Source organism: Lineus longissimus, chromosome 4 (genome assembly GCF_910592395.1).
Source record: "Lineus longissimus chromosome 4, tnLinLong1.2, whole genome shotgun sequence".
Classification (NCBI taxonomy): Eukaryota; Metazoa; Nemertea; class Pilidiophora; order Heteronemertea; family Lineidae; genus Lineus; species Lineus longissimus.
This window is the reverse complement of record NC_088311.1, coordinates 19,314,466-19,338,688: the sequence shown is the minus strand read 5'-3', so window position 1 is coordinate 19,338,688 and position 24,223 is coordinate 19,314,466. Positions and strand designations below refer to the sequence as shown.

Below are 24,223 nucleotides of genomic sequence, written 5' to 3'. Positions count from 1 at the left end.
GGGGTCGGTTAGCGCTGAACAATATCGCATCAGCTTCATGACGTATTATACTGGCGGCGACCGTTCAACGTGAACGGTCCATACAGGAACTCAGAAAAACTACGTCATTCGACGAGGATGAACTGACCGCGTTCTACAAAGAGTTCAAGGACAATTACCCAGGTCTTGTGGTTTTAGATGAATTGTCCTTGTCGTAATTACCTCGGTACATGTATTTAGTTCCGTATAGGGCATACTATAGGTAGGATGACCAACAGGTTCTGTTGATGTATGTATGACCCATACTTGAATGAACTGAGCATGACGTCTTCGTCTTTCGTCAGTTTGGTGACACAACTTCTCAAGGTAAGTTCTGTTTTTGTAGCATACAGATGTATTGTCTTGTAAGAACTTGCAACGAATGAACAATTCCTGATGTAAACGGATATGTGCAAGCATACAAGGCTCTATCAGTATCACGATTCATGAACAATTTACTAAAATAACGTTCTTGGCATTGTGAGTTTTCCTCGCAATATTTTTGCGAACGAAATCGCCTGCTGCACTGAGCCCAGCCCTACTCTCTTCAGAATGCCCTATGGCTGCCGGCGTGATTTGGCCGTCGTAACGTTTTAGTGGGTGTTTCCGTTTTTGAGTGAGTTTTTTAAAGTGAGTATAAAACCATAGGTCAGGATGTAAAGAAAAAGGCTACCCTCAGAACTTCTCTTTGCAAAGATAACATTCTTGGCATAAATTAATGTTTTTCAGCATGGGCGCCGAAACGAGCAGTCTGGAGTCCATACAGGAACTCAGAAAAACTACGTCATTCGACGAGGATGAACTGATCGCGTTCTACAAAGAGTTCAAGGACGATTACCCAGAGGGCAAGGTCAACATGGCCGAGTTCAAAACACTCTTCACGAAATTCTTCCCGCTTGGAGATGCCGAGAAATATTCCGAGCATGTCTACAGGTCGTTCGACGGGAATCGGGACGGTGCCATTGACTTCAAGGAGTTTGTCATTGGGTTGAGTATCCTGACCCGCGGTGACCTTGAGAGGAAGATGAGATGGGCATTTGACCTCTATGACCTTGACGGGAATGGTTTCATCTCCATCACAGAAGCGGAAGAAATTATAAATGTTAGTGATCACAATTGTAGTCATGTGAAAGGAAAGGCAATTGTTTCCTTGGAAAAAAATCCGGTAGGGGGACTTTAGGCAGACGCTACGGGTCCTTTCGTTAGTTTTTAGGTGACTAATATACACAGTTAGGGGCCCGGGTTTGATTGAGCGATAAACAGAGTATTCCTCATAGTTTCTATGTACTATACATGAGATATGACAGACCCCTATCGGGACTTCGTGGAACTTCCAATCGAACAATAACATGGCCCTGCTAGTCTTCCTTTGAAAAATCTCCATTTTAATTCCAGACTGTTTACAAAATGATGAGCTCGATCGTGAAGATCCGAAAGTCTTCTACCTGTGTGGCAGTCGAGATGTTTGAAAAATACGACACTAACCAGGATGGTAGACTCTCTTTCGATGAGTTCGTCCAGGGCAATAGGAAAGACTCGACATTCGTTAAGCTGTTACAGTGTGAACCCGGAACAGTATGAAGAAACACTTCACTATTGTATTGATTTCATGCGGACTATAGGGGCGTTTACACGGGACCAAACCAATCTTATTCGATCCGGATCGGCCCTAGAATGAAAAAATGATTATTTGCATAGTAGAACTACCGGACTATATAGATAAATGGTAACTTCTTAGATTTCACGCCGATGTTTACCAATTCTGCAATTCTGAAAACCTTATCATTTTTTCAGTATTTTATTGGACGTTGAGAGTCAGAACAAATAATACTTCTGCGGATAATAAGAATACCTTTTGAGACAAGACCACAATTGATTTTTTAAGCCTTTTAGCAGTTAAATTGTCAATGTTTGACCGCGACGCATCAAAGAACGCGTCAAGTAGTGAAACTGAAATTCGGATATGATATACGGGTTAGTCTTGCGAGTAACTGGTGCGATGGAAATTGGTGATTGACAACGGAAATTTTTTTATAATCGACAAATTAGACAGACTTTGATATTTCCACTGTTTTCAGCCAACTGGCAGAAAAAACTCAAAACACGCCCCCTATTACCCAATTAGCAAAATTCGAAATTAATTTTTTCATCAAATAATTTCTTTATATCTGTAGACTTGCCACAGCAAATATTTTTTCAATACCTCTCCAAATATGTACTTGAGAGTAAAAAACATGCACTCGTCTAATTGATAGGCCTCGACCCTCCAACCTATGAATATTCATTAGTGGTCTTGACTCTTTTTATGAGCAGTAGCAGGGTGGAATTTTCGTCATATCTTTATTCTTGAACATTCCACCCCTAGCACCTTGAAACACCTCCCCCTTCCCCAAACATGTCCCCTTCTTTTTACTCGTCTGACGATCATACAATGGCGTCGGACTGGGAACAATAAAACGTTACAAAACCAAATATGTCTAATGTTGCATTTATGATAATGTTATGCCCCCTCCAACGGCATTTACCGAAGTTATTAGCCGAAGGGACAGCACGGACACAACAAGGGTCTTTAATACTCAAACTGGGACGTAGACTACTTCGGTAGCAGTGCATGCGTCCGGGATATGAAGCGCTACATGTAGGCCTATGTATTGTTTAACCTCCAACTGTTCGAGATAACAACACTGCCTTGCATGCACTGTAGCCTACCATATAAATAGCTTCAACAGCTGATTTTCCATAACATTATATTAGATTAAGTCAACATCTACTGACTCGAAACCTGTCGTTACCTAAGCAAATATTTTAAAAGGGCAGATCTAATTATCAACAATGCATTGACTATAGTGTATCGTCTGTATATAAAAAAAAGCATAGCTTCAAAAAAAGTTTTATTCCAGATGGAACGAGGATCGGTATTGTCGCTGAAGGGAAGGATGTCTACTTTCATGAAGGTTACTATAACACACCCCGCAACTCTCGCCGTCGTTGTAGGTGGTCTTGCCCTGGCGTGGCTGCTTTATCCACGGAAGAAACACAGGCCCCCGGAGCCTGATCCATCGACGATCAATATTGGTAAGTAGAGACTGGAGATCTGTCAATTGCAACGACCTCACCGGGGTTGCCGTCAGAACGTTGGACGGGACGAAAATTTAAGGTCGACGTTCTGGTACTTTAATGCAGGCGGATGGGCAGGACGAAAATTGACGTTCTGGTACCTTAATAACGCAGGTGGCGGACAGAACAAAAAGCGACGGTCGACGGTCTGGTATTTAACGCAGATTGGTGGACCGAACGAAAAAAAATCAACGGTCGATGGTCTGTCATTTAACGCAGGCGGGCAGGACGAAAATCGGCAATCGACTGTCTGGAATTAAACACCGGCGGAGTTTGGTTGGTGTGCAAGGTGGAGGTGCTGGTTTGGGGTGCATTTAAGCTGGCTTCATTGTTGATTGATCACTATATCCTGATCGACATACCTCAGTGTACTATCCTCCAACCATTGCAATTATTTAAAACAATACTCCATCATACAATGTACACTTTCACCCCAACGCATCTTGACCCTCAATGTATTGACATTACTAAGCTTCCAGACAACGCGCGTCAATATGGGCGGAGGCAACGGAGGCATGCCGTTGGTAGTTCTTTATGGCCCACACGTGGAATTGATGACATTGAATTTTTAATACTTTAGTCACATATATGTTCGTGATATGTCACTCAGAACTTCTATATGTATTTCGGCATGGGATCGTTGAAACAATATGTTTGAGCAACACTAGCCATATTTATGATCCAGTGATAGGCCCTATCCAATGTCTTCTAAGATATCGTTGCGTTGTAACCTTGCATTGTTGCAGTTTCCTACAAAGTACAAGGGTGTGCATGCTCGTCATGTATCTATAACTGTATACGGTTAGAGTGTTGCTAATATGCAAGTTGCAAGTTGCAAGTAGGAAATGCAAGTTGCAAGTAGGAAATGCAAGTTGCAAGTAGGAAATGCAAGTTGCAAGTTGGAAATGCAAGTTGCAAGTTCGAAATGCAAGTTGCAAGTAGGAAATGCAAGTTGCAAGTTGCGCAAGTTACAAATATATTTTCATCAAAATTACAAAGATCCTTTCACAAAGTTCAACCAGCTAAAGCCCACAACAAATAAAGGTTTGTTTTTTTATGTAAACAGTTTCTCAACCAAGTGATGAAGAACCTTGTCAATGAACAACATTCTAATTGTTTATATCGGCCAGTGGGTTATTTTGATCTTGGCAATTAAATGCTTACATTATGTAACCATACTGTGGTATCCATTCTAGAATTAAACCCTTGTATAAACAGATCTGAATTTCTTAGTACCTTGGGGATGGGGGTCAAATGGATATTTGGGTCATTTCTATGAGAATATATTTGTAACTTGCGCAACTTGCAACTTGCATTTTCAACTTGCAACTTGCATTTTCAACTTGCAACTTGCATTTTCAACTTGCAACTTGCATTTTTAACTTGCAACTTGCAACTTGCAGAAAAGAAACCCTCATACGGTTACCGAAACAATACCATCATCACGAGCAAAGGCAATCGCCTGCATCATGGAGGTATTATTAAGAAGGAGAGAGAACGGCCTAATACCTCAGAATTAATCCCCTGCTAATCCCCGGCTTGCATTGTTTGCCCCATTGTTCCCTAATACACATTCCTCGCGGCAGCGCTCTTTGAGTACGATCATCCCTTCCGACAGCGAACCGAACTTCAGCGCCCTCTATAACATTCGACCCGCAGTCGAAAGTTTTATTCTCGTGTTTCGCGCTTTGTTGTTGTTGATTTAGTAATGGCCGCGAGCTCGAAAAAAAGAGACCACTATCGGTTGATAGATTCCAGACGCACAATAGATTTAAGGTTTGTACTATACTTACTTTCAAATTAAGAATTTGATAATACCTCCATGCTTGCATTAATTACACCATGGCGATGTCACAATAATTGATACGGGTGTTAAAGGGATAGCATGGCACGAGATGTGTTGGGTTTCATACAAATATTATGACTTCCAGCAGAACAGCGACTTCTCCAATAGGATAATTGAAAGATCATTAATGTACAATTAACAGTAGATTAATAGAAGACTAACGAACAGAATGCATCCAGAGGCTTAAATGAAATTCGCATATCATGTCAATAACCGCCTCGCAAACAGCAAGTAACGATGCTTCCTGGTGGCCATCAGGCGTATCATCGTCCAAAAACCTAAATATCGATGCAAATTGTCCCTTTAATAAGAGACAGCTGCTTGAAATTGCTTTGATTAGTCATTAACTTGCAATTGCAAAAAACGTCTGCAAGAGCATACCTATGATTAAACCCGCATTTCCACATTCTCGCATTGAATTGTGTTTCTGCATATTGACGAGATCGAGGGTAACCAGCGAAGTGCAAAACATGCCAGAGGGAAATCATTAAAAGCAGTTCTAGGATAAACTGAGATTAAGAGTAGACCAAGGTACAGCCATTTCGGCTAGAACTTGAAATCCTATAAGGCAATTCGAACTCTTTCAAAACGAAGTGAATGCCAATGTCAAGGGTGGGAGTCTGTTCTGTGTTTTCCAGAGCACTGCCTCCCAGTTAAATGGGCATTCACTTCATTCTGAAGGAGAGTCCTAATTGTTTTAGGGTTCGAAGTTCTAGGCAAATGGTCTTGGCACCTAGTCAACCCTTAAGTGAAAGTCCCTATACATCTAGTAAAGGATTCACGTTGTTAGACCTTCGTTTTGAATTGGACTAGGAGTAAGGGTGGTCATCTGAGGGAACATTTCTCTAAAAATGTGCTGGAATTGTTGTTTACACTCTTCCTGGTTCCTTTGGAGACCTGTACGCAAAGGTAAAACATCAATTTGTTGTTGTTTTATTGTCATTAGAAGGTTTTTCTTTGATCAAGCATAAGGAACAGTGGCTTTTACCCCAGGGTCTGGTGAGGATTACAGAGCGCACCAAAGAAACCTTGCGTAGGCGTGGAGGTGATTTTGAGTTGTCTATGTCTCAAATTAAAAGCCAACCCAACTGAAACATGATTTTCATATTTGTCTCTTCAGATGGAAAAGTACATCGGGATGGCAGCGCTGAAGTTGATGACAAGGCCCACCTCACGGCTTGTGCGGAGGAAAACGAAAACGGCTGCACTTATGGGACATACGACGGCGTGGTCACTCACGACTTGGTGTCCGTAACTCCCCGGGTTATTTCTAAAAGCTACGATGAAAGGGCCGATGATTTGGCAAGTGCAAATGACCTATCAGAGGATACTTCCGAAAGCCTCATCAGCCCAGATGTCAAATCTGACAACATGTCGTCAAGCCCGTCAGAAGATACTTCCGAAAGCGTCATCAACCCAGAAGTAAAGATTGACAACATGTCAAGCCCTTCAGAGGATATTTCCGAAAGCCTCATCAACCCAGAAGTAAAGTATGACAACATGTCATGCCCATCGGAAGATACTTCCGAACGCCTCATCAACCCAGAAGTCAAGTCTGACAACATGTCGTCAAGCCCGTCAGAGGATATTTCCGAAAGCCTCATCAACCCAGAAGTAAAGATTGACAACATGTCATGTCCATCAGAGGATATTTCCGAAAGCCTCATCAACCCAGAACTCAAGTCTGACAACATGTCGTCAAGCCCGTCAGAGGATAGTTCTGAAAGCCTCATCAACCCAGAACTCAAGTCTGACAACATGTCAAGCCCGTCAGAGGATATTTCCGAAAGCCTCATCAACCCAGAAGTAAAATATGACAACATGTCATGCCAATCAGAAGGTACTACCGAAAGCCTTATCAACCCAGAAGTAAAGATTGACAACATGTCAAGCCCGTCAGAAGATACTTCCGAAAGCCTCATCAACCCAGAAGTCAAGTATGACAACATGTCGTCAAGCCCGTCAGAGGATATTTCCGAAAGCCTCATCAACCCAGAAGTAAAGATTGACAACATGTCATGTCCATCAGAGGATACTTCCGAAAGCCTCATCAACCCAGAAGTCAAGTCTGACAACATGTCGTCAAGCCCGTCAGAGGATAGTTCTGAAAGCCTCATCAACCCAGAACTCAAGTCTGACAACATGTCAAGCCCGTCAGAGGATATTACCGAAAGCCTCATCAACCCAGAAGTAAAGATTGACAACATGTCAAGCCCGTCAGAAGATACTTCCGAAAGCCTCATCAACCCAGAAGTCAAGTCTGACAACATGTCGTCAAGCCCGTCAGAGGATAGTTCTGAAAGCCTCATTTACCCAGAAGTCAAGTCTGACAACATGTCAAGCCCGTCAGAGGATATTTCTGAAAGCCTCATCAACCCAGAAGTAAAGATTGACAACATGTCAAGCTCATCAGAAGATACTTCCGAAAGCCTCATCAACCCAGAAGTCAAGTATGACAACATGTCGTCAAGCCCGTCAGAGGATATTTCCGAAAGCCTCATCAACCCAGAAGTAAAGTATGACGACATGTCATGCCCATCAGAAGATACTTCCGAAAGCCTCATCAACCCAGAAGTCAAGTATGACAACATGTCGTCAAGCCCGTCAGAGGATATTTCCGAAAGCCTCATCAACCCAGAAGTAAAGTATGACGACATGTCATGCCCATCAGAAGGTACTACCAAAAGCCTCATCAACCCAGAAGTCAAGTATGACAACATGTCGTCAAGCCCATCAGAAGATACTTCCGAAAGACTCATCAACCCAGAAGTAAAGATTGACAACATGTCGTCAAGCCCGTCAGAGGATATTTCCGAAAGCCTCATCAACCCAGAAGTAAAGATTGACAACATGTCGTCAAGCCCGTCAGAGGATATTTCCGAAAGCCTCATCAACCCAGAAGTAAAGTATGACGACATGTCATGCCCATCAGAAGGTACTACCGAAAGCCTCATCAACCCAGAAGTAAAGATTGACAACATGTCAAGCCCGTCAGAAGATACTTCCGAAAGCCTCATCAACCCAGAAGTCAAGTATGACAACATGTCATGCCCATCAGAAGATACTTCCGAAAGCCTCATCAACCCAGAAGTAAAGTATGACGACATGTCATGCCCATCAGAAGGTACTACCGAAAGCCTCATCAACCCAGAAGTAAAGATTGACAACATGTCAAGCCCTTCAGAAGATACTTCCGAAAGCCTCATCAACCCAGAAGTCAAATATGACAACATGTCGTCAAGCCCGTCAGAGGATATTTCCGAAAGCCTCATCAACCCAGAAGTAAAGTATGACGACATGTCATGCCCATCAGAAGGTACTTCCGAAAGCCTCATCAACCCAGAAGTCAAGTCTGACAACATGTCGTCAAGCCCGTCAGAGGATATTTCCGAAAGCCTCATCAACCCAGAAGTAAAGTATGACGACATGTCATGCCCACCAGAAGGTACTACCGAAAGCCTCATCAACCCAGAAGTAAAGATTGACAACATGTCAAGCCCGTCAGAAGATACTTCTGAAAGCCTCATCAACCCAGAAGTCAAGTCTGACAACATGTCGTCAAGCCCGTCAGAGGATATTTCTGAAAGCCTCATCAACCCAGAAGTCAAGTCTGACAACATGTCAAGCCCTTCAGAGGATATTTCCGAAAGCCTCATCAACCCAGAAGTAAAGATTGACAACATGTCAAGCTCATCAGAAGATACTTCCGAAAGCCTCATCAACCCAGAAGTCAAGTATGACAACATGTCGTCAAGCCCGTCAGAGAATATTTCCGAAAGCCTCATCAACTCAGAAGGAAAGATTGACAACATTTCAAGCCCATCAGAAGATACTTCCGAAAGCCTCATCAACCCAGAAGTAAAGTATGACAACATGTCACGCCCATCAGATAGTACTTCCGAAAGCCTCATCAACCCAGAAGTCAAGTCTGACAACATGTCGTCAAGCCCGTCAGAGGATATTTCCGAAAGCCTCAATAGCCCTGAGGTAAAGATTGACAACATGTCATGCCCATCAGAAGGTACTTCCGAAAGCCTCATCAACCCAGAAGTCAAGTCTGACAACATGTCGTCAAGCCCGTCAGAGGACATTTCCGAAAGCCTCAATAGCCCTGAGGTAAAGATTGACAACATGTCAAGCACATCAGATGATATTTATAAACCAATATCTGACAGCAAGTCTAGCCAAGAAGTGGTCACTGAAAGTATGGTACCAACGGAAGAGTCTTCACACGAAATCGATGCAAGTTCAGAGAAATCTTCGAACACATCAGACTCGGATCTTTTTTCGGATCTTCTTGGTCTTACGAAATACACGTTAGAAGAACTTCGATACTGGCACAAGATGTTCATGTTGCAAAATCCCGATGGCATGATGGGGAAGGAAGGCGTCGAGGGAATGTTCCAGGAAATGTTCCCGGGAGGAAACTCAACACAATTTGCCGATAACGTCTTCAGGTCGTACGACACAAACGGGGACGGCTATGTGAGTTTCAAGGAGTTCATGATCGGAATCTCGGTGACGTCACGCGGAACTGTGGAAGAGAAGTTGGATTGGGCGTTTGCAATTTACGATGTTGATGGCAGTGGTAACATTGACCAGGAGGAAGCGCTTGATATCGTTCTGGTAAGTATATAAGGCGGGTGCACACGCTTGGTTCGAGCAATATTGGTCATATGTCGAGGTCATTTTGTATACTGGCCAGCTTATGACTGGTCTGGGGTGGACCAAGTGCTGACATTCATGGTGATCCTAGCATAACTTATAATTTCTTTGAGGCAAAATTGTTCAATTGACCAAGATCTATCAGCACACTCTCAAAAAATAAAGGCTTATTCTGGCATTTGCAGGAGTAGAAAATGTCCCACTGGAAAAAGGAGTCTGTACAGTGTGCGTCATGATCACTACGCGATTTACCAACATAATGGTCAATCACTATAGCTTCATCGAATAACCAAATGTGCTTTACTTTTCAGAGCGTTCAGGACATGCAGGGAAAGTCCAACACAAAGAAAGCTGAGAAGTTTGTTAGAAAGATGTTCCGTAAATTTGACGACAATCACGACGGACGGTTGACGAAAGAAGAGTTCTTCGATGTGTATGGTAGAGACACTTCATTTGTGAATCTCCTTGAATGGGACGGTTAGGGGTGTCGCAGAGACGCATCATTTCTCAATCTTCTTGAATGGGTCGTTGAGGGGTGTGACAGAGATACGGCATTCGTCAATCTCCTTGAATGGGACGGTTAAGGATGTGGCAGAGACGCGTTATTTGTCAATCTCCTTGAATGGGACGGTTAAGGATGTGGCAGAGACGCGTATTTTGTCAACCTCCTTGAATGGGACGGTTAGGGGTGTCGCAGAGACACTTCCTTTCTCCATATCCTTGAATGGGACCGTTAGGAGTGTGGCAATGTGACGGGGCAAGGTTAAGGCTATATTAATGTATGGGTCTGGCCACCAAAACAAAGCAAAACAAAAACTATGTAGAAAATGTATTTAGAAAGTGTGTATTAAGATGAAAGCAAAGAAACAAAACAATATCTATGCACAATTAATCACTTCATTTAATAACCTCTCACGATCCCCTCTCCTTGCCCTGTGTGTAATACACGGCTTGACCACGCTATTGTGGAGGCCTTAATAATGTTTCGGCTGATGATGCTTGCTTTTTGTCCAATAGGCAGGTTTCGCAATGCGTACGACCGAAGACGTACTCAGTGCGAAGATCTGTTATGTCTGCTAATTCGTAAATCATTCTTGAACTCAGGTTGGAGCAGAGTCTTTCAAATTTGAAAGGGGCGTTAGAACACATTATACTGACCTCGGTTCCAGCTATGTCTTAATTTTTTTGTTGAAAAATCGTGCAATGATTGACCGCCGGGAATTGGACACGAACTACCCCTGGAAGAACTCGTAATTCGTCAAGGCCTACCTTACCTGATCAAAAGTGCTGGCCCAGGTATCATAAACCTTCATCACTTCTTCGCTGGAGATCCCTTTCCGTGTGAGATCGTGAATCGCGGTTACGACGTCCTGGCAACTGGAATCGAAAATGCTACAGACATGTTTCCGATCAGCGAGGCCAAAGACTTTTGTAGAAGACACCAAGGGAAACTTTGACCGAAGCTCCTGCTTAGTGTATCAGGTTTACAATCTTTGGTTTTGGCAATGACTATTGATAGAATCCAATCGATCGTTTTTGGTATTATCAGATCTTACATGTACGTGACCTAGATGTTGGTGTGGGGTGAGTCGGGGCAGCCAAAAGGTTGTATTCATCATGGCAAGCGACATATTTACAATACAACTGATGAAATATAGTTGATTCTAAATCATTGACGAATTCTTTATCGAAATCATTCAAATTTTTTATTTTTTGCAAATTCAGTTTACTAGTAATTTGCCTAAATACACGTAATGATATTGGACATATTTATTGGTTTCATCACTGACCCTTTTGAAGTCTTTTTTGCCACAGAAGAGGTTTTAACAATCTCAACAACTGTTTAGGGTCTCATTTTACCAAAGTAGCCCTCTATGGTGTGCCTATTTGTGTGGACCAAAAAACCGTTTAAAGAGTCATTTTAGAAGCTCAAAAACCTTTGTTTCTATGATTGTACTTTATTCAAACAGAATGTCTAGATTCAAACTGCCTGGCTCGAAATAGCGTTCGTCCGTTACTGCTAACACACATTATTTCATACGAATAATATGTTTCACAAATAATTGATAGTCCCCAGAGAAATTACTACAGAGACTATGATAAGATTATTTCAAAATGTCTATCTCATCCGACCCCTGGGTTTAAATCATATAATTATTCCATTTCTAAATTTAATGATCTCCTAACGCGCTCACTCATGTAGTCTTCTGTCTCCTGGGTCACATACATTCACTTTGAAAAGAACACACTCAGACGCCATCATTTATTTAATGTATTATCATCATCGATTCTGTATTTGTGTTAGCTTGAAAATGACGAAAACAAATGGCAAAATTCTCGATAGAGCGCTTTCATCCGTGATCCAGGAAGTTTTAAAACTTCTTTGATCCTATCAAATGTTCTTGATCACACCCAGTTCAGACTGTGTAGACGTTTTAAAACGTTTTTGATCCGATCAAATGTTCGTGATCACACCCAGTTCAGACTGTGTAGACGTTTTAAAACGTTTTTGATCCGATCAAATGTTCGTGATCACACCCAGTTCAGACTGTGTAGACGTTTTAAAACGTTTTTGATCCGATCAAATGTTCTTGATCACAACCAGCACAGACAGTGTAGACGCTTCTATCTTGCTCATTACTGACAGATTTACGACTAGTTCTTCTTATCTTGGATCTGGCTACTTCTGATGGAAAAGTGATTGAGTGAATCATATGTAACCCTATCATCAAAAATGACTTTTAAAGTGACAGCGTAAACCGTATTAAGTGAAAACGTGAATCATGAAAAGCCGGTGACAACGTGAAACGTATGTCTACCTGGCTGGAGCGAGCCAAAAAAGACAACATGTGATATAGTCTGAGCATGTAGTTTGTAAGCTACATGTAAATTTCAATCAGTTCCATTCCAAAATCTTGATGAAGGACTTGTCCTTTTTACTGCCTTCAATAAACTCCTCCATCGATAGCACACCGTCCTTGTTCTTATCGAAAGAAGTGAACATCTTATCGACAAGCTCGGTTGTCGAGTAGTTCGTGTTGTACATCTTATAAACGGCCTGCAACGAGAGTAAGAATGAGGTTAACTTAACGCATGGTTTCAGTTGGTGTTGTCTATCTTATAAACGGCCTGTTTCAGTTGGTGTTGTCTATCTTATAAACGGCCTGTACTGAAAGGAAGAATGTATTAAAGCCCGAATGTAGTAAAGTTTTTTTACATCTTATAAACGGCCTTCAACGACAGTAAGAATGCATTGAGGCCTGACTGTGTAGTTTGTGTTGTATAAACGGCCTGCACCGAAAGTAAGAATGTATTAAATCTTATAAACAGCCTGCAACGAAAGTAAGAATATGTCAAGGTCGTCGTAGATTTATGCTATCACGTTTGTAAAATCATACATTTTTATTGCAAGGGTTAATGATCTATCATCCATGCCTTTCAGCAGTGGGATTTTTTCCCCTGAATAACCCGATATATCACTTTGCACATGATAAACGACCTGGGATTAAATTTGAAAATCCCATTTGTGGGGTTGTAATACCGGTGTTGTAATTACGCCTACTGTACTAATCTCCCTTTATTGTTTATGGGCACTATTTCTCTAAGATACACTAGCAATGCCAAACCATGACTCAATGACACCATTACTGTTATACATCATTAAGCTCCGTCAGTTACTGACAATAACCGGAATGAAACGAAACGAAATAAAATGTCAAAATGAAAATGAAATTATCGAAATGAAAATAGACTTTCAAATAGAATCGAAATTCCGATATCCGAATAAAATCAAAGCGAAGTTCGTTGTTGAAAATGGCGCCGCTGTGCTCATGGCGGGCTAATACACATTTTTCGATTGTAACATCATTACTTACTATTTCGACCAGTCTATTTCATTTCGAGGGGTGCGTTAATTCACGATTTATATTTCGTTTCGTTTCGACGATTTCGATTCATTCCGGGTTTTAACAGTAACCGCTCAGTCTGGAGTTTAGCCCATCAATCATCCCGCGAAGCTTTTACGAGACAAACATTACAAAATGTATGATTATTTGCAGCACGCAATGGGTGGTTATTATCACTCAAGAGACGAATATTAGTAAACAATGGAACGCTGAAGACACTTAAAGCCAGTACTGTTAGCCGCAAAATGTTGGCACTTCTATATTTTTGCGATTCGCAAAGATTTCTGAAAAAAATGCAAATGACGTAAACCATGCAAAATCAGATGAATTGAGACATTTGCTGGCTCTGTTAGCTGATTGGTCAGTTATGTGCAAACCGTACCGTCGTCATATTCGGGACCAAAGTTCTGAACTGACGTATGTGTACTATAATTCTTCAGAGCGTCCATGTAGATGAAGCAAAAGAGAAATGCAACAAGTTTTCGATTGATGCCATAATGATAGTTTCAAGTACTCTGCTGGGTATGAATAATGAACAGATGCTCTCTGGGAGGTTGTCGACTTCCTTTCACGACCTAATGGACCAGTTGAAGAGCACTTCACTTCGGAAAACGCGGAAATGGACAAAACACCAGTGAAACGACAAGTATAGAAATATGGCGTGTCTTGACATACATTGTGTTTACAAAATTTAAACGCCTTCGTTCTCGTGAAGTGATTCGTGAAAGCTTTAACCAGTTCAAGTCCAAAGTGATCTGAGTTTTATGATTTAAAAATGCAGAAATCACATTTCCTGTCTATTACTCGATGAAAAATATTCCAACATTTTCAAAAGTGTGGTCTATTTTTGGTTGGTTTCAGCCAAATCATTTTTGTCAGTTGCTCGCGCTGTACTTCATTAGCAGCCTTTAGCATTAGCATAAGCCACATTAGCAGTCATGATGAGTGCCATTTTGCTATCACTAGATCTACTAGCAGCAAATATACGGCTCGCTTAAATGTTTTTACCAGTGGGTAATTAACACAGAGTGCACATTATTTAAGTGATAAAAAGCTGTAGAAATGTGCCTCTATTAAGTGCTGGGGACATGTAATTTGGATGGCTCACATTTGATTTTTGAATTTTCCCTACTACGAAGTCACTGCATGAATAAGCTTGTTTTGCACCTTTTAATCCCCAGCGGGCAGTATCAGTATACCATCCTCAAATTCCAGGGTCAATTGTATGCTCCTCGCCACGCACAATTAGCTCGACAAGTTCTAAAGAGCGGGCTAAAAAGGATTCACGGTGTCACTTTTCCCCGTTCTGTCATTTGTGTCATGTTTTCAAGCCAAATTGAACGTGCATGCGTGTGGCAAGCTACATGTGACATTATAACATATGAACCGCGACGAGTGACTACGTGAATCGTATGTAAACCCATGCACAGTCGAAAAGGCTATGTAAAACTAAACACTTCTCATTAGTGCCGTATTACAATGCACTGTACGCTTTAGGGTAGAGTAATCATGTTCTCTTTCAGACCTATAAAATACAATCAAGCTTCACCCGGCCTCCTTCTCCATATGGCAAAAACACTATATTTTGGGATGTAGTTTGAAAGCGGCGGAACTCCGGCAGCGAAGTGGCTGACCCACCCCCCAGGAGGAATAATTTCATCGCTCACTACATGGCACCAACCAATATTCTGAGATGATCCCTTACATAAGATTCATGTTATCATGGTTCATGTGTCACTTGTCATGGTCATGTTCGTTAATTAACTTTGGCTTGAGAACATGTCATGTTACACATGGCAACGTGGACTCTAGTATCCCACCCATCTGAAGCGGCCAAAAGGAACAAACATGTCGTGACAAAAGTGAAGATAAACCCGCGACGACTACCAGTAAACATAGTCACGATCTTGGACTGGAAATTTAGGTCCGTGTTGGCGGGTAGTGTGATATCCAACGGGTGCCTCGTCCGTTTCCATGGTGGCCATTGGGCTATCCACGACTAGGTTGTTATAGTGGCGGCAGGTTAGAGGGGAATGGACTCTAGTCAAAACGATAAGTGAAAAATCTATCATACACGTGCATGAGTTAATGGGACGTGCATTTTGATGTCCAGGCTAGCTAACTGCATGTATGTATTCATTAAATATCGATTCTATCACAAGACCAATCGCACGTACATGTACGTGGTTAATTATAACGAATATGATTATAACAAAGCAGGTTTAAAGTTGAGAGTTAACAACAGAAACGAGAGAGAAAATGAAAAAAACAAAACAAAACATAAATTACGAAAATTTAGTCTCCTGTATAAATATAACACGGAACACTATCACTCACCTGAATAATACTGGCAGCCTCCTCCCTCGAGATGGACCCATTACCATCCTGATCATAAAGACTAAACGCCCATCTCAACTTGTCCTCATTCGACCCACGCGACATCACCGATATCCCGCACATAAACTCCTTAAAATCGATAAAACCATCCCCGTTTTTGTCGTACGTCCTGAAGGCGTTCTCGGCAAACCTGACCGCGTTCCCCTCGGGGTATATCTGCTTGAACATCCGCTCCATACCTTTTTTATCCAGCCTTCCGTCTGGGCAGCTCGCCCGGAAATCGATGTACCATTGCCTGAGTTCCCTTTCGCTGAAAGCAGTACTCCCTCTCAAGTCCTCGAGTGTGTCTGGGCTCAGTTTGCTGCTACCTCCACCCATGTCTTTTTTTAATCAATCCAAGGACTACCTGAAAATGGCAATCATGAACTACACTGCATCTTCTGTGAAGATTATTAGCATGGAATCGTTAGCCGAATGCCACTCGAGCAAACAACACTCGGACAACCTACTTCTGAGAAACCTGCAATGACATCGACCGCGCCGCAAATCCGTTGACAGTGGCTTTCATCCTCCCCTATACCATATTTGCTCAAGCACTCACGGCAAAACAGCGTAAAATGCGTAAAATGCCACCGGCCCATCCAAGTCAGAACTATCTGCTGCCGACGTCAGAGAATCAGCACTACGCGCTTCGGGAGCAGAACTCTGGGCAAAGGTACATGCGACGCGAATCCAAAAGCGAATAGCGAGGTTGAGATCGGGGACTACTACGAGTCCTTGTACGTATAGGGCCTACGGATGGAAATGTACACAAAATTCGTCGTCTTTCTACAGAGTTTTATCCGTATACGTACATGTATAAAGATCCGTGATAAGTTGCTGTTCTCAATGTCCCTAATATAATGATGCTCCGCCGTATAACCAGTCTTTGTCCTCAACGCTCTTCACTCTCAAAAATGAAGGTTTTGAGCTTTGGTTTTTTGAAAGCTTTTTCAGCAAACACAAAAATGCATCCGGCGAGGTATTTCAGAGAAATGAATTCCCTCCCCCAAAGATTTTCGAGCCTGTGAAACCTCAAGGGTTTTTAATTTCACTGCAAAACCTCTACGGGCTACATATATGTGTTCCTAAAGTTTTTTTCTCAAAAGCTCAAAGTGCGGTCTCTATGGATGGAAATCTTACAAGTTTCGTTTCCATCGCTGTTATAAGCGTCTCAGGTCAACCAAGCTTTAATATCCGACCATCAGTGCGCGCAACAGGGCCCAAAAAGACGATAACCAAAAAACCCAGACTACCCAAAAGGTTACATGGTATCAACATGGCCTGGAGTGGCAGTGTCGCGCAATAAAATGTGGGAAGGGTCAAATGTTTTGTCAGGAATTCGAATGATAGTGAATGAATATAACCGAAGTCATTACTGTACACTCCTAATCAAAATAACGTCAATAGTTTATCGGTAATTTATATGGTAATGCACTTTTTCATTACGGCGATATTTGTATGGCTCTTATGGTCATGACCTTCCATACTTTTCTACACAATGCACTTACAGTTATTGAGTTGGGTGATATCGCCAACAATTCATGCACTTTACCACGCTGGCCTCACGTACGCTGTTTTTTTGTACTTATCAATGAAATGATGTCCGACAATTTCCGGTAAAGAAATTTTTGCCAGAACAGAATTTAGCGAGTTTCCGCATCACTCACGTACGGAGACGAGTTACATGTATTCGTGCACATACATTCAACGGAATGGTTACGTTCCGCTATATATGTGCGTATTGGTTGTCCATTCTGACCATCACTTGTAGAGTTTCTGAGAAACCATAAAAAAATATTTCGGCCAACACGAATGTATACCTCGAAGACTTTTTTCAGCGAAATGATGTTTCAAACGCAGCATTGATTGTCACAGTTGTGTAATGTAGGCCTACGCCCATTTCAACATTTTTTTCATTTTTTGAAAACGTGGTCCGAGAAGGAGTGGCCCATTAACTGAACTGGCAAACGGCGTCGAGCAATCAAATGGTTTCATTACTTTGATAGTGCTAAATACTGCAAATGAAAGAATTACTCACCAAATCAAATCTTCTTGGCTCACAATATTTCCCCTCTCTCCAGCCTTCTCCCCGCGAAATGTCAGCTTGCAAAATGAGCCAGTTCGTGAGAAGTAAAGTATGACTTGCGTTTCGTAACTCGTGATTGCATTTTACACGCGTGCAGTGATGCTTACAGGTCCTCATTGTCTTGTGTAATGTAATTAAAAGTTTCAGTCGCTAGATTGCGTAACTTTGCGATGAAAGTAGGGGCATTTTCCGCTCTGGTTGCAGCCCGGGGCTGTCGCCTGCTTGTTCACTACGTCTATTTGTTAAATATTAATGGTTGCCTTGATTCCTTGTGTCAACAATAGGAGGCCTCTCGGGCATTTTGAGCTTGTTCCTCTGGCCTATCAGTGCCCGTGTGTTAGTGAGGTTTCAAAACCACCCGGTTAGGCCCTACGACGACGTTTATCTATTGTTCGGGTGAACTCACACAATAGATAAACGTCGTCGTAGGGCCTAACCGGGTGGTTGCGAAACCGGGTGGTTGCGACACCTCACTATTAACGAGGACTTTTACATGTATGCCAATGACTCTGATTTCGTTCACACCGGAACTCGAACGCACTATCTGCTATTAAAAGCACAGACAGTTCTAGTCAAAGAACTTGAAGACAGCTCAACTCCAACAATTCAAATGCTTAAATCTGCTTTTTATATTCGAATATTTCAAGGTCATTGAAGGTGAACTGACCGTTTTAACAATTTTCAAGTTGATTTACAAATGATGATGGTAATGATAATGATAAGAATTATCATTACAAGTTACACTGTGAAAATCGCCGTAATTGTAATTCACGACTCTCACTCGGGAATGATGACGTCATACATGTAGTACATGTCCGGTTGATAGATCGTTCTTGTGGAAGACATTTATTTCTTTCCCCTCAATACAAACTCCTCCGACATTGGGGTAGGACAAATGAGGCACAGAAATGATGCTTTATATTAACATCGTGTTGGTGACTTTCGTGCGAAGAAGAATTTGTTTCTTTTATGTTTCAATAAACGTCTAATTGCCCTTGCCAGTTTTGGCTGATCGGCCCCCATGGTGGCGGTTTCGCGGGGATCGATGTTATCAAGATTTGCCCTGACAATCCTTTGATAAGACAGTAGAACAATGGTAATTTAGGCCGAGGTGCGATTGGGCTTTGTTTAAAGACAAAAAACCGTGTCTTAGGCCCATTCGAATCGGCACTAGGAAATGACGCCATCAGTCCTAGGAGACTTCGAGCCTGGCGGCTTGCATAAACTGCAAAATTATTGTGAAAAATATGGACCTAACCTTTTGCCTATGTGGTGATTAGAATTCAAGGAGCGAACATAGACCTCCGAGATGAAGACTTTCGCGTTTTGCAGAGAGAAAAAGTCAATAAAAACGAGAGGTCATTGTTGGAAAAGTTCATCCTCTGTAAATATCGGACTTTTCAAATAAGCATTTGAAACAACAAGTCATGTACAAGTACACAAAAAAAAGTCAGTATTTTCGATAGTCCTGTTTTCATTCGGTCTATTACCACTCCAGCATTTTTGTGAAAGACGGATCTTTGCGACTTCCCTCAATGAACTCTTCTTTGGATAGTTTGCCGTCCTTATTCAGGTCGAAGCTCTCAAACATCTTGTCGACAAGCTCCCCCGGCGATTGCTCGGCCGTCCCATGCATCTTTTGGACTGCCTGAAAATGTCGAGAAAAACGATTTTGGAGGTTAGGTTCGAAGAAAATCATCTAAGAAGTAGAATTTATATTAAAGGGACCAGCGGATGTGGTCAGAAAGAATTTTGGTTTTCTTTCGCACGCGTTCCCCAGATATAGATGCCCCTAAGTACTCATTCAGTCGAACTCACAAGGATGGCAGAACAGAGTGTGGTATATGATGAATGGATGGGCACATGTGTTAACAAAAGACGTTGAGTCTGTGGATAAGATATCTGAATAACTACAGATTCTACATTCATGCTTTTCAGAAATGCCAGTTGATAAAAGAAATAACCACGATAAATACATGTACATGTGTACATTGAACAAGATGATTTTGTGGTGAAACTTGATTACTCTAAGGGTGATTGTAAAAAAGCGGAAGCTGGCCATGGGGGGCATTGGGGCGAGTTTACTATACTTAACTTTTAAGAGTGTACATTTTAAGCGTGACAACAAGAAGAAGTACACGTATAATTTTTGTGATATATATTGCTAGGAACTTTAAAACTAGTTTTCCAAAAGGAATGACCAACCATCTCTCTTTGGATCACGTAGTGCATTCATGCTCAGATAAAGAGATTGCACACTTCTAGTTCCTTTTCATTATGGTTGGACGGAAATACTGCGACTTGCGATATAAATCGCATGCGACGACAATCGCTCATTTGCAGTGGTTATCGTAGGTGGCAGCATCGTACGAGTCAATATCAAACCCAGGATTAACCAGCAAACGAGAGATCCTTTTGTCGCACATAGCAGTGATTGCAATCTTGCGTAGCTGCGATTTATATCGCTCGTTTGCGCAGCAACTTTACTGGATACAATCTTAATAATTCCTCGCGTAAGCGTGAAGAGATACCTAGATTTTGAGTAATTCAATCTGGTCAACCTGGCTCTTGTCGATAATATTCCTTTAAAGTGACCATTAGAAACCATCGGCACTCACCGTGATGATATCGATGGCTTCCTCCTTTGAGATAGAACCATTATTATCCTGGTCATACAACTCGAAGGCCCACTTGAGTTTTTCGTCAAACGATCCCCGTGACGTCACGGAGATACCGATCATGAACTCCCTGAAATCCACACTGCCGTCCCCGTTCGTATCGTACGTTCGGAAGACGTTTTCTGTGAATGTGTCCGGGTCGCCGTCGGGGAAGAGATTGGTGAACATCATCGCCATCTCCTTTTTCCCGAGCTTTCCTTCGGGGCAACTCTGCGAGAAGTCTTTGTACCAGGTCTTGATCTCTTTTGAGTCGAATTCCGTGTTAGCCTTGACGTCCTTCAGGTCCTTCGGACTGATCTTGCTGCCTTCTCCGCCCATTTTTCTCTGAAGTTAAAGAATAGCATTCGCTGTACGAGATAAACAACCACGCATGATCATGCGCACCCTGAACCTCATGGTCTCTGCCACCAACTACACTGTAACACTTTTTTTCGAATTTGTGCTCTTCTACATGTATCTACCTAACTAGTGCGGATTTTGAGCCCTAATTTTCGCAAAATACGAAAAATGCATTCATAAGCTATACACGCGTATTATAATTATTGTTCATCCATGGTGATTTTATAGAGATATTCTTCCTGAAAAAAGAAAACCTGTCTCATGCTCTGGAATGAAACACATATTGAAGTCAACAGCAATCTTGGATTCCGACCGGCCTTCAATAACCAATCACCGGCCTTGGAGGCAAACACCTGGTAAAAGGATGCAACAAGTATTGGTACTACCACTTGCCTTTGTAAGTCTAGATCCCATTTTCCGTTTCACACGAAGTTTAAAAAATCCGTCCAAACGAAAGCTTGCTAACACAACGACACACGATGATTAATAGAACAATGCATGAGCATAGACCTGTACTTAACTTTTGGGTCAATGTGATTAAATGCTTCAGGATGAATATATACGTCGAGAGCAAATTTAATAATTGTGTATCTTTTTGTCATGATTACGTCCTCATTTATCGAATGAGATCTGTATCATTAAACTTTTTGTCATACTGGCGAGCGGATAAAACATTTTCAGGATGATGTCGCCATGGCATTCTTTCGAATGGTTGCGCTGGTCCTGGCTTTATTTTGATCGCCGACTCAAGACAAAGGATCTGGTAAACAGGGTGGCCCAAAAAGTTGGCGCCTATACCTCTACCACCATCATGGATGAAAAATATTTTTAGATGAAAAGTGAAAGAAGATACAAGTTTCTCAATGCAGCCATAGTCTGGTTACACTAGTTTTACCTCCAGATCCACTAAAGATTTTGTGAAGCAAAGTCGAGTGTAATTGTACAGTTGTTGCATTTCAGTTCTTCTTTCGGCTCAAATATACCAACTTGCTTTACAGTTATTTCGGCCCTGGTTTGTCTTTGTCGAAAAGGTAAATTATTCAAGGCTTCTTCTGGGCATATCACACACACCCTGCGAAGTAGTACCCTAAATGGTCAGAACTTCATAACATAGGATTCACTAACATGATGTTTCAAAATAACAGCACCTACCTCAAAACTTGCAAAAACTGAACCAAAAACCTCTGCCAACGACGTGTAGTGGTCGATAAACTGCTGTAGAGTCGACCAAGGCCAAATAGTAAATAACAGGTTACGCGTCCGGAGCTCTCAGCGCCCATATGGAGATCTTTACGTCAAGTTACATCAACTCTGAAGGGTATGCCTCGCTTATTCTTCAATAACAAACACTGTGGATCTATTTCTGAACCAGCCGGTAGTTGCCCAAGTTTACGTGGTTTGCTAAAGTGCGTCACACCGGGGGTTATTTTTGTGCAAACCCTCAAATTGCAATCGAACAATATTTATATAATTGATAGTTTTTTCAATAAGCTTATATCTCACACAAGAAGTTGAAATAGGAAACATCCGACATTACTTCTGGCGTGACGCACTTAAGGGGAGACTACGGTTGGAGAAGGGAGGTCAGATTATAAGTCATGCAAAGTCGCCAATAGGAGGCTCTCCTGACTCAAAGTACATCCGTACTATTCAAGTTGGTACATGTACAAGGAATCTATTTGTTGCCGAGTTAAACAGGCCTCAGCTTCCTAAGAGTAACTATTATTTACCTGAAGACCACTCACAATGTTGGTACTGCGCTGCTGTTATAGGTCTCGCTACTTGCCCGGAACAGAAACTATTCTGAAAGGGGCTTTGTGATGCAATAATAATCTCAGTTCTGTCTGTGAAGGTAGCTACAAAAATGTATTTTGATGCAACCGCAGGCACGTAAACCTTGTGGTTGGAGTCAATGAATCACCATGTTGTGTTCAAAAACATTATTTAATCGAAGGTTGCAAAATAGTGCATAAAAACTTCTTCGTGCGCAAAATTTGAACCCTCGAAGGAATTTGTTTATATGCGAATTCAATCACCAGCTGGGGTTTGATTAAGATACCCAATAGTTAGGTCTTCGCATGCCGATCTATCGGCGATATGCGTCAGAATACATGTAGTATAGTAGCCCTCCTTCAAGGAAGGTGGCACCTTTGATCTGACGCCGATATATCGAGATGCTGCGGAGTAATTTTGTGAATGAGGTACATGTACGCAGCTCTGTAACATGTCGAATGTCAAAACGCAAAGTTTTCGGTAGACAGGAATCTAAGACGTCTCGAAGTATTCTTCCATATTTCGTCATCGAACGATGGGAAAGGACTTCCTCTTCAAAGTGGCTTAGTTCACAATCACACCGGTCCTGCAGCACAGGCTGGAATAACTCACACATTGGTAATACATGTACACTAGCATTGTACCCGTGGCGCAGGCAGGTTCAAATGGGCTATACCTTGATTAGATTGAATTGCAATAAACATCTAATGCAATATCAAAGGAGCCATATCGAAGAGACAAATTAAACCAACCATTTGTCCACAGACTCGGACCTAGCTGTGGCGTGCTGTATACGTATAAAAGTATATCAATTAGTCCGATAGAGATGATGAGACAATGCCTCGTTCCTTCGTCAGCAATATGCGCCTTTTTATACGGAGAAGAGGGAGTACCCAGATAGGCCTTCACATGTCGGCCTCCAAATGGCTCGAACCAATTGCACTATCACTACTATAACTTTAAAATGTGTGATCCTCCTACATGTAGCCAAGTCTCGGGCAAGGCACTTACTCGACAGGCAAGCTAGAAGTTCAGCACCGTGAGCAGCTCCTTGATAAGGCCATTTCAGGTTCAGCGCTCCTCTTCAGATCAAGTATTGAGAGCTGTGGTGAGCACATAAACATACCATGGTAACCTTTATTATCACGGGTTAGCTCTGGCTAACACAGCACCCATAAACAATAGACCACCAATTTGACCCCAGCTCCTTACTGCGGGAAAACCCAAGTCCAGCGACCGAAAGTACCAAAAATACATTTTTGTTTACATTTGAACTGCACACATACGTTTGTTTACAATTTCTTTCCCCGCGAAATCTCGAAGATCAGGTGACCTACAATCGTGGATTGAAAATAACATTAACCTTGGTGCAGCAGGTCAACACGTGTACAGGCTGTTCCAATCACCCCCCCCCCCC

At 42.0% G+C, this 24,223-nt stretch overlaps 4 protein-coding genes across 11 annotated transcripts; 2 read left to right on the top strand and 2 right to left on the bottom strand.

Annotated features, from left to right (window-relative positions):
- The first annotated feature begins 236 nt into the window (after positions 1-236).
- Positions 237-1,993, top strand: LOC135487278 (neuron-specific calcium-binding protein hippocalcin-like). Its single transcript, XM_064770821.1, has 3 exons — positions 237-345; positions 748-1,120; positions 1,414-1,993. Exons 2-3 carry the CDS (start codon positions 749-751, stop codon positions 1,597-1,599), a joined length of 558 nt encoding a protein of 185 aa, XP_064626891.1. The 5' UTR covers positions 237-345; position 748; the 3' UTR covers positions 1,600-1,993.
- Positions 1,994-5,416: 3,423 nt separating this feature from the next.
- On the top strand, positions 5,417-11,898 carry LOC135486518 (E3 ubiquitin-protein ligase RBBP6-like). Of its 4 annotated transcripts, none has more exons than XM_064769357.1 (4): positions 5,417-5,430; positions 5,757-5,890; positions 6,102-9,607; positions 9,958-11,898. In XM_064769357.1, the coding sequence occupies exons 2-4, from the start codon at positions 5,833-5,835 to the stop codon at positions 10,126-10,128; spliced, it is 3,735 nt and encodes a 1,244-aa protein (XP_064625427.1). In that variant the 5' UTR covers positions 5,417-5,430; positions 5,757-5,832; the 3' UTR covers positions 10,129-11,898. The 4 variants fall into 4 exon arrangements, with proteins under 4 accessions (XP_064625427.1, XP_064625428.1, XP_064625426.1 ...); XM_064769358.1 differs by having other exon boundaries at positions 5,417-5,512; positions 5,772-5,890; XM_064769356.1 differs by having other exon boundaries at positions 5,417-5,512; positions 5,752-5,890.
- Positions 11,899-11,908: 10 nt separating this feature from the next.
- On the bottom strand, positions 11,909-18,202 carry LOC135486519 (neurocalcin-like). Of its 4 annotated transcripts, none has more exons than XM_064769362.1 (3): positions 17,969-18,202; positions 15,889-16,294; positions 11,909-12,704 (listed from the first exon to the last, which is right to left on the bottom strand). In XM_064769362.1, the coding sequence occupies exons 2-3, from the start codon at positions 16,264-16,266 to the stop codon at positions 12,543-12,545; spliced, it is 540 nt and encodes a 179-aa protein (XP_064625432.1). In that variant the 5' UTR covers positions 16,267-16,294; positions 17,969-18,202; the 3' UTR covers positions 11,909-12,542. The 4 variants fall into 4 exon arrangements, with proteins under 4 accessions (XP_064625432.1, XP_064625433.1, XP_064625431.1 ...); XM_064769363.1 differs by lacking the exon at positions 17,969-18,202 and adding an exon at positions 16,743-16,767; XM_064769361.1 differs by lacking the exon at positions 17,969-18,202 and adding an exon at positions 16,398-16,545 and having other exon boundaries at positions 15,889-16,328.
- Positions 18,203-18,634: 432 nt separating this feature from the next.
- On the bottom strand, positions 18,635-22,332 carry LOC135486443 (neurocalcin homolog). Of its 2 annotated transcripts, none has more exons than XM_064769229.1 (3): positions 22,186-22,332; positions 20,635-21,018; positions 18,635-19,664 (listed from the first exon to the last, which is right to left on the bottom strand). In XM_064769229.1, the coding sequence occupies exons 2-3, from the start codon at positions 21,010-21,012 to the stop codon at positions 19,503-19,505; spliced, it is 540 nt and encodes a 179-aa protein (XP_064625299.1). In that variant the 5' UTR covers positions 21,013-21,018; positions 22,186-22,332; the 3' UTR covers positions 18,635-19,502. The 2 variants fall into 2 exon arrangements, with proteins under 2 accessions (XP_064625299.1, XP_064625298.1); XM_064769228.1 differs by lacking the exon at positions 22,186-22,332 and adding an exon at positions 21,427-21,520.
- Between the last annotated feature and the right edge of the window lie 1,891 nt (positions 22,333-24,223).

Bases quoted from the DNA above. Each gene is read 5' to 3' on its own strand.
- LOC135486518 (XM_064769357.1), top strand. From the start codon at position 5,833: ATGTGCTGGAATTGTTGTTTACACTCTTCCTGGTTCCTTTGGAGACCT. The intron at 5,891-6,101 runs GTAAAACATCAA...TTGTCTCTTCAG, and splicing joins TTGGAGACCTGTACGCAAAG to ATGGAAAAGTACATCGGGAT. The intron at 9,608-9,957 runs GTAAGTATATAA...TTTACTTTTCAG, and splicing joins AAGCGCTTGATATCGTTCTG to AGCGTTCAGGACATGCAGGG.
- LOC135486443 (XM_064769228.1), bottom strand. From the start codon at position 21,447: ATGGGATCTAGACTTACAAAG. The intron at 21,019-21,426 runs GCAAGTGGTAGT...CTTTAACTTCAG, and splicing joins TGGGATCTAGACTTACAAAG to AGAAAAATGGGCGGAGAAGG. The intron at 19,665-20,634 runs GTGAGTGCCGAT...CGACATTTTCAG, and splicing joins AAGCCATCGATATCATCACG to GCAGTCCAAAAGATGCATGG.
- LOC135487278 (XM_064770821.1), top strand. From the start codon at position 749: ATGGGCGCCGAAACGAGCAGTCTGGAGTCCATACAGGAACTCAGAAAA. The intron at 1,121-1,413 runs GTTAGTGATCAC...TTTTAATTCCAG, and splicing joins AAGCGGAAGAAATTATAAAT to ACTGTTTACAAAATGATGAG.
- LOC135486519 (XM_064769362.1), bottom strand. From the start codon at position 16,266: ATGGGTGGAGGTAGCAGCAAACTGAGCCCAGACACACTCGAGGACTTG. The intron at 12,705-15,888 runs GTGAGTGATAGT...CTCTCGTTGCAG, and splicing joins AGGCTGCCAGTATTATTCAG to GCCGTTTATAAGATGTACAA.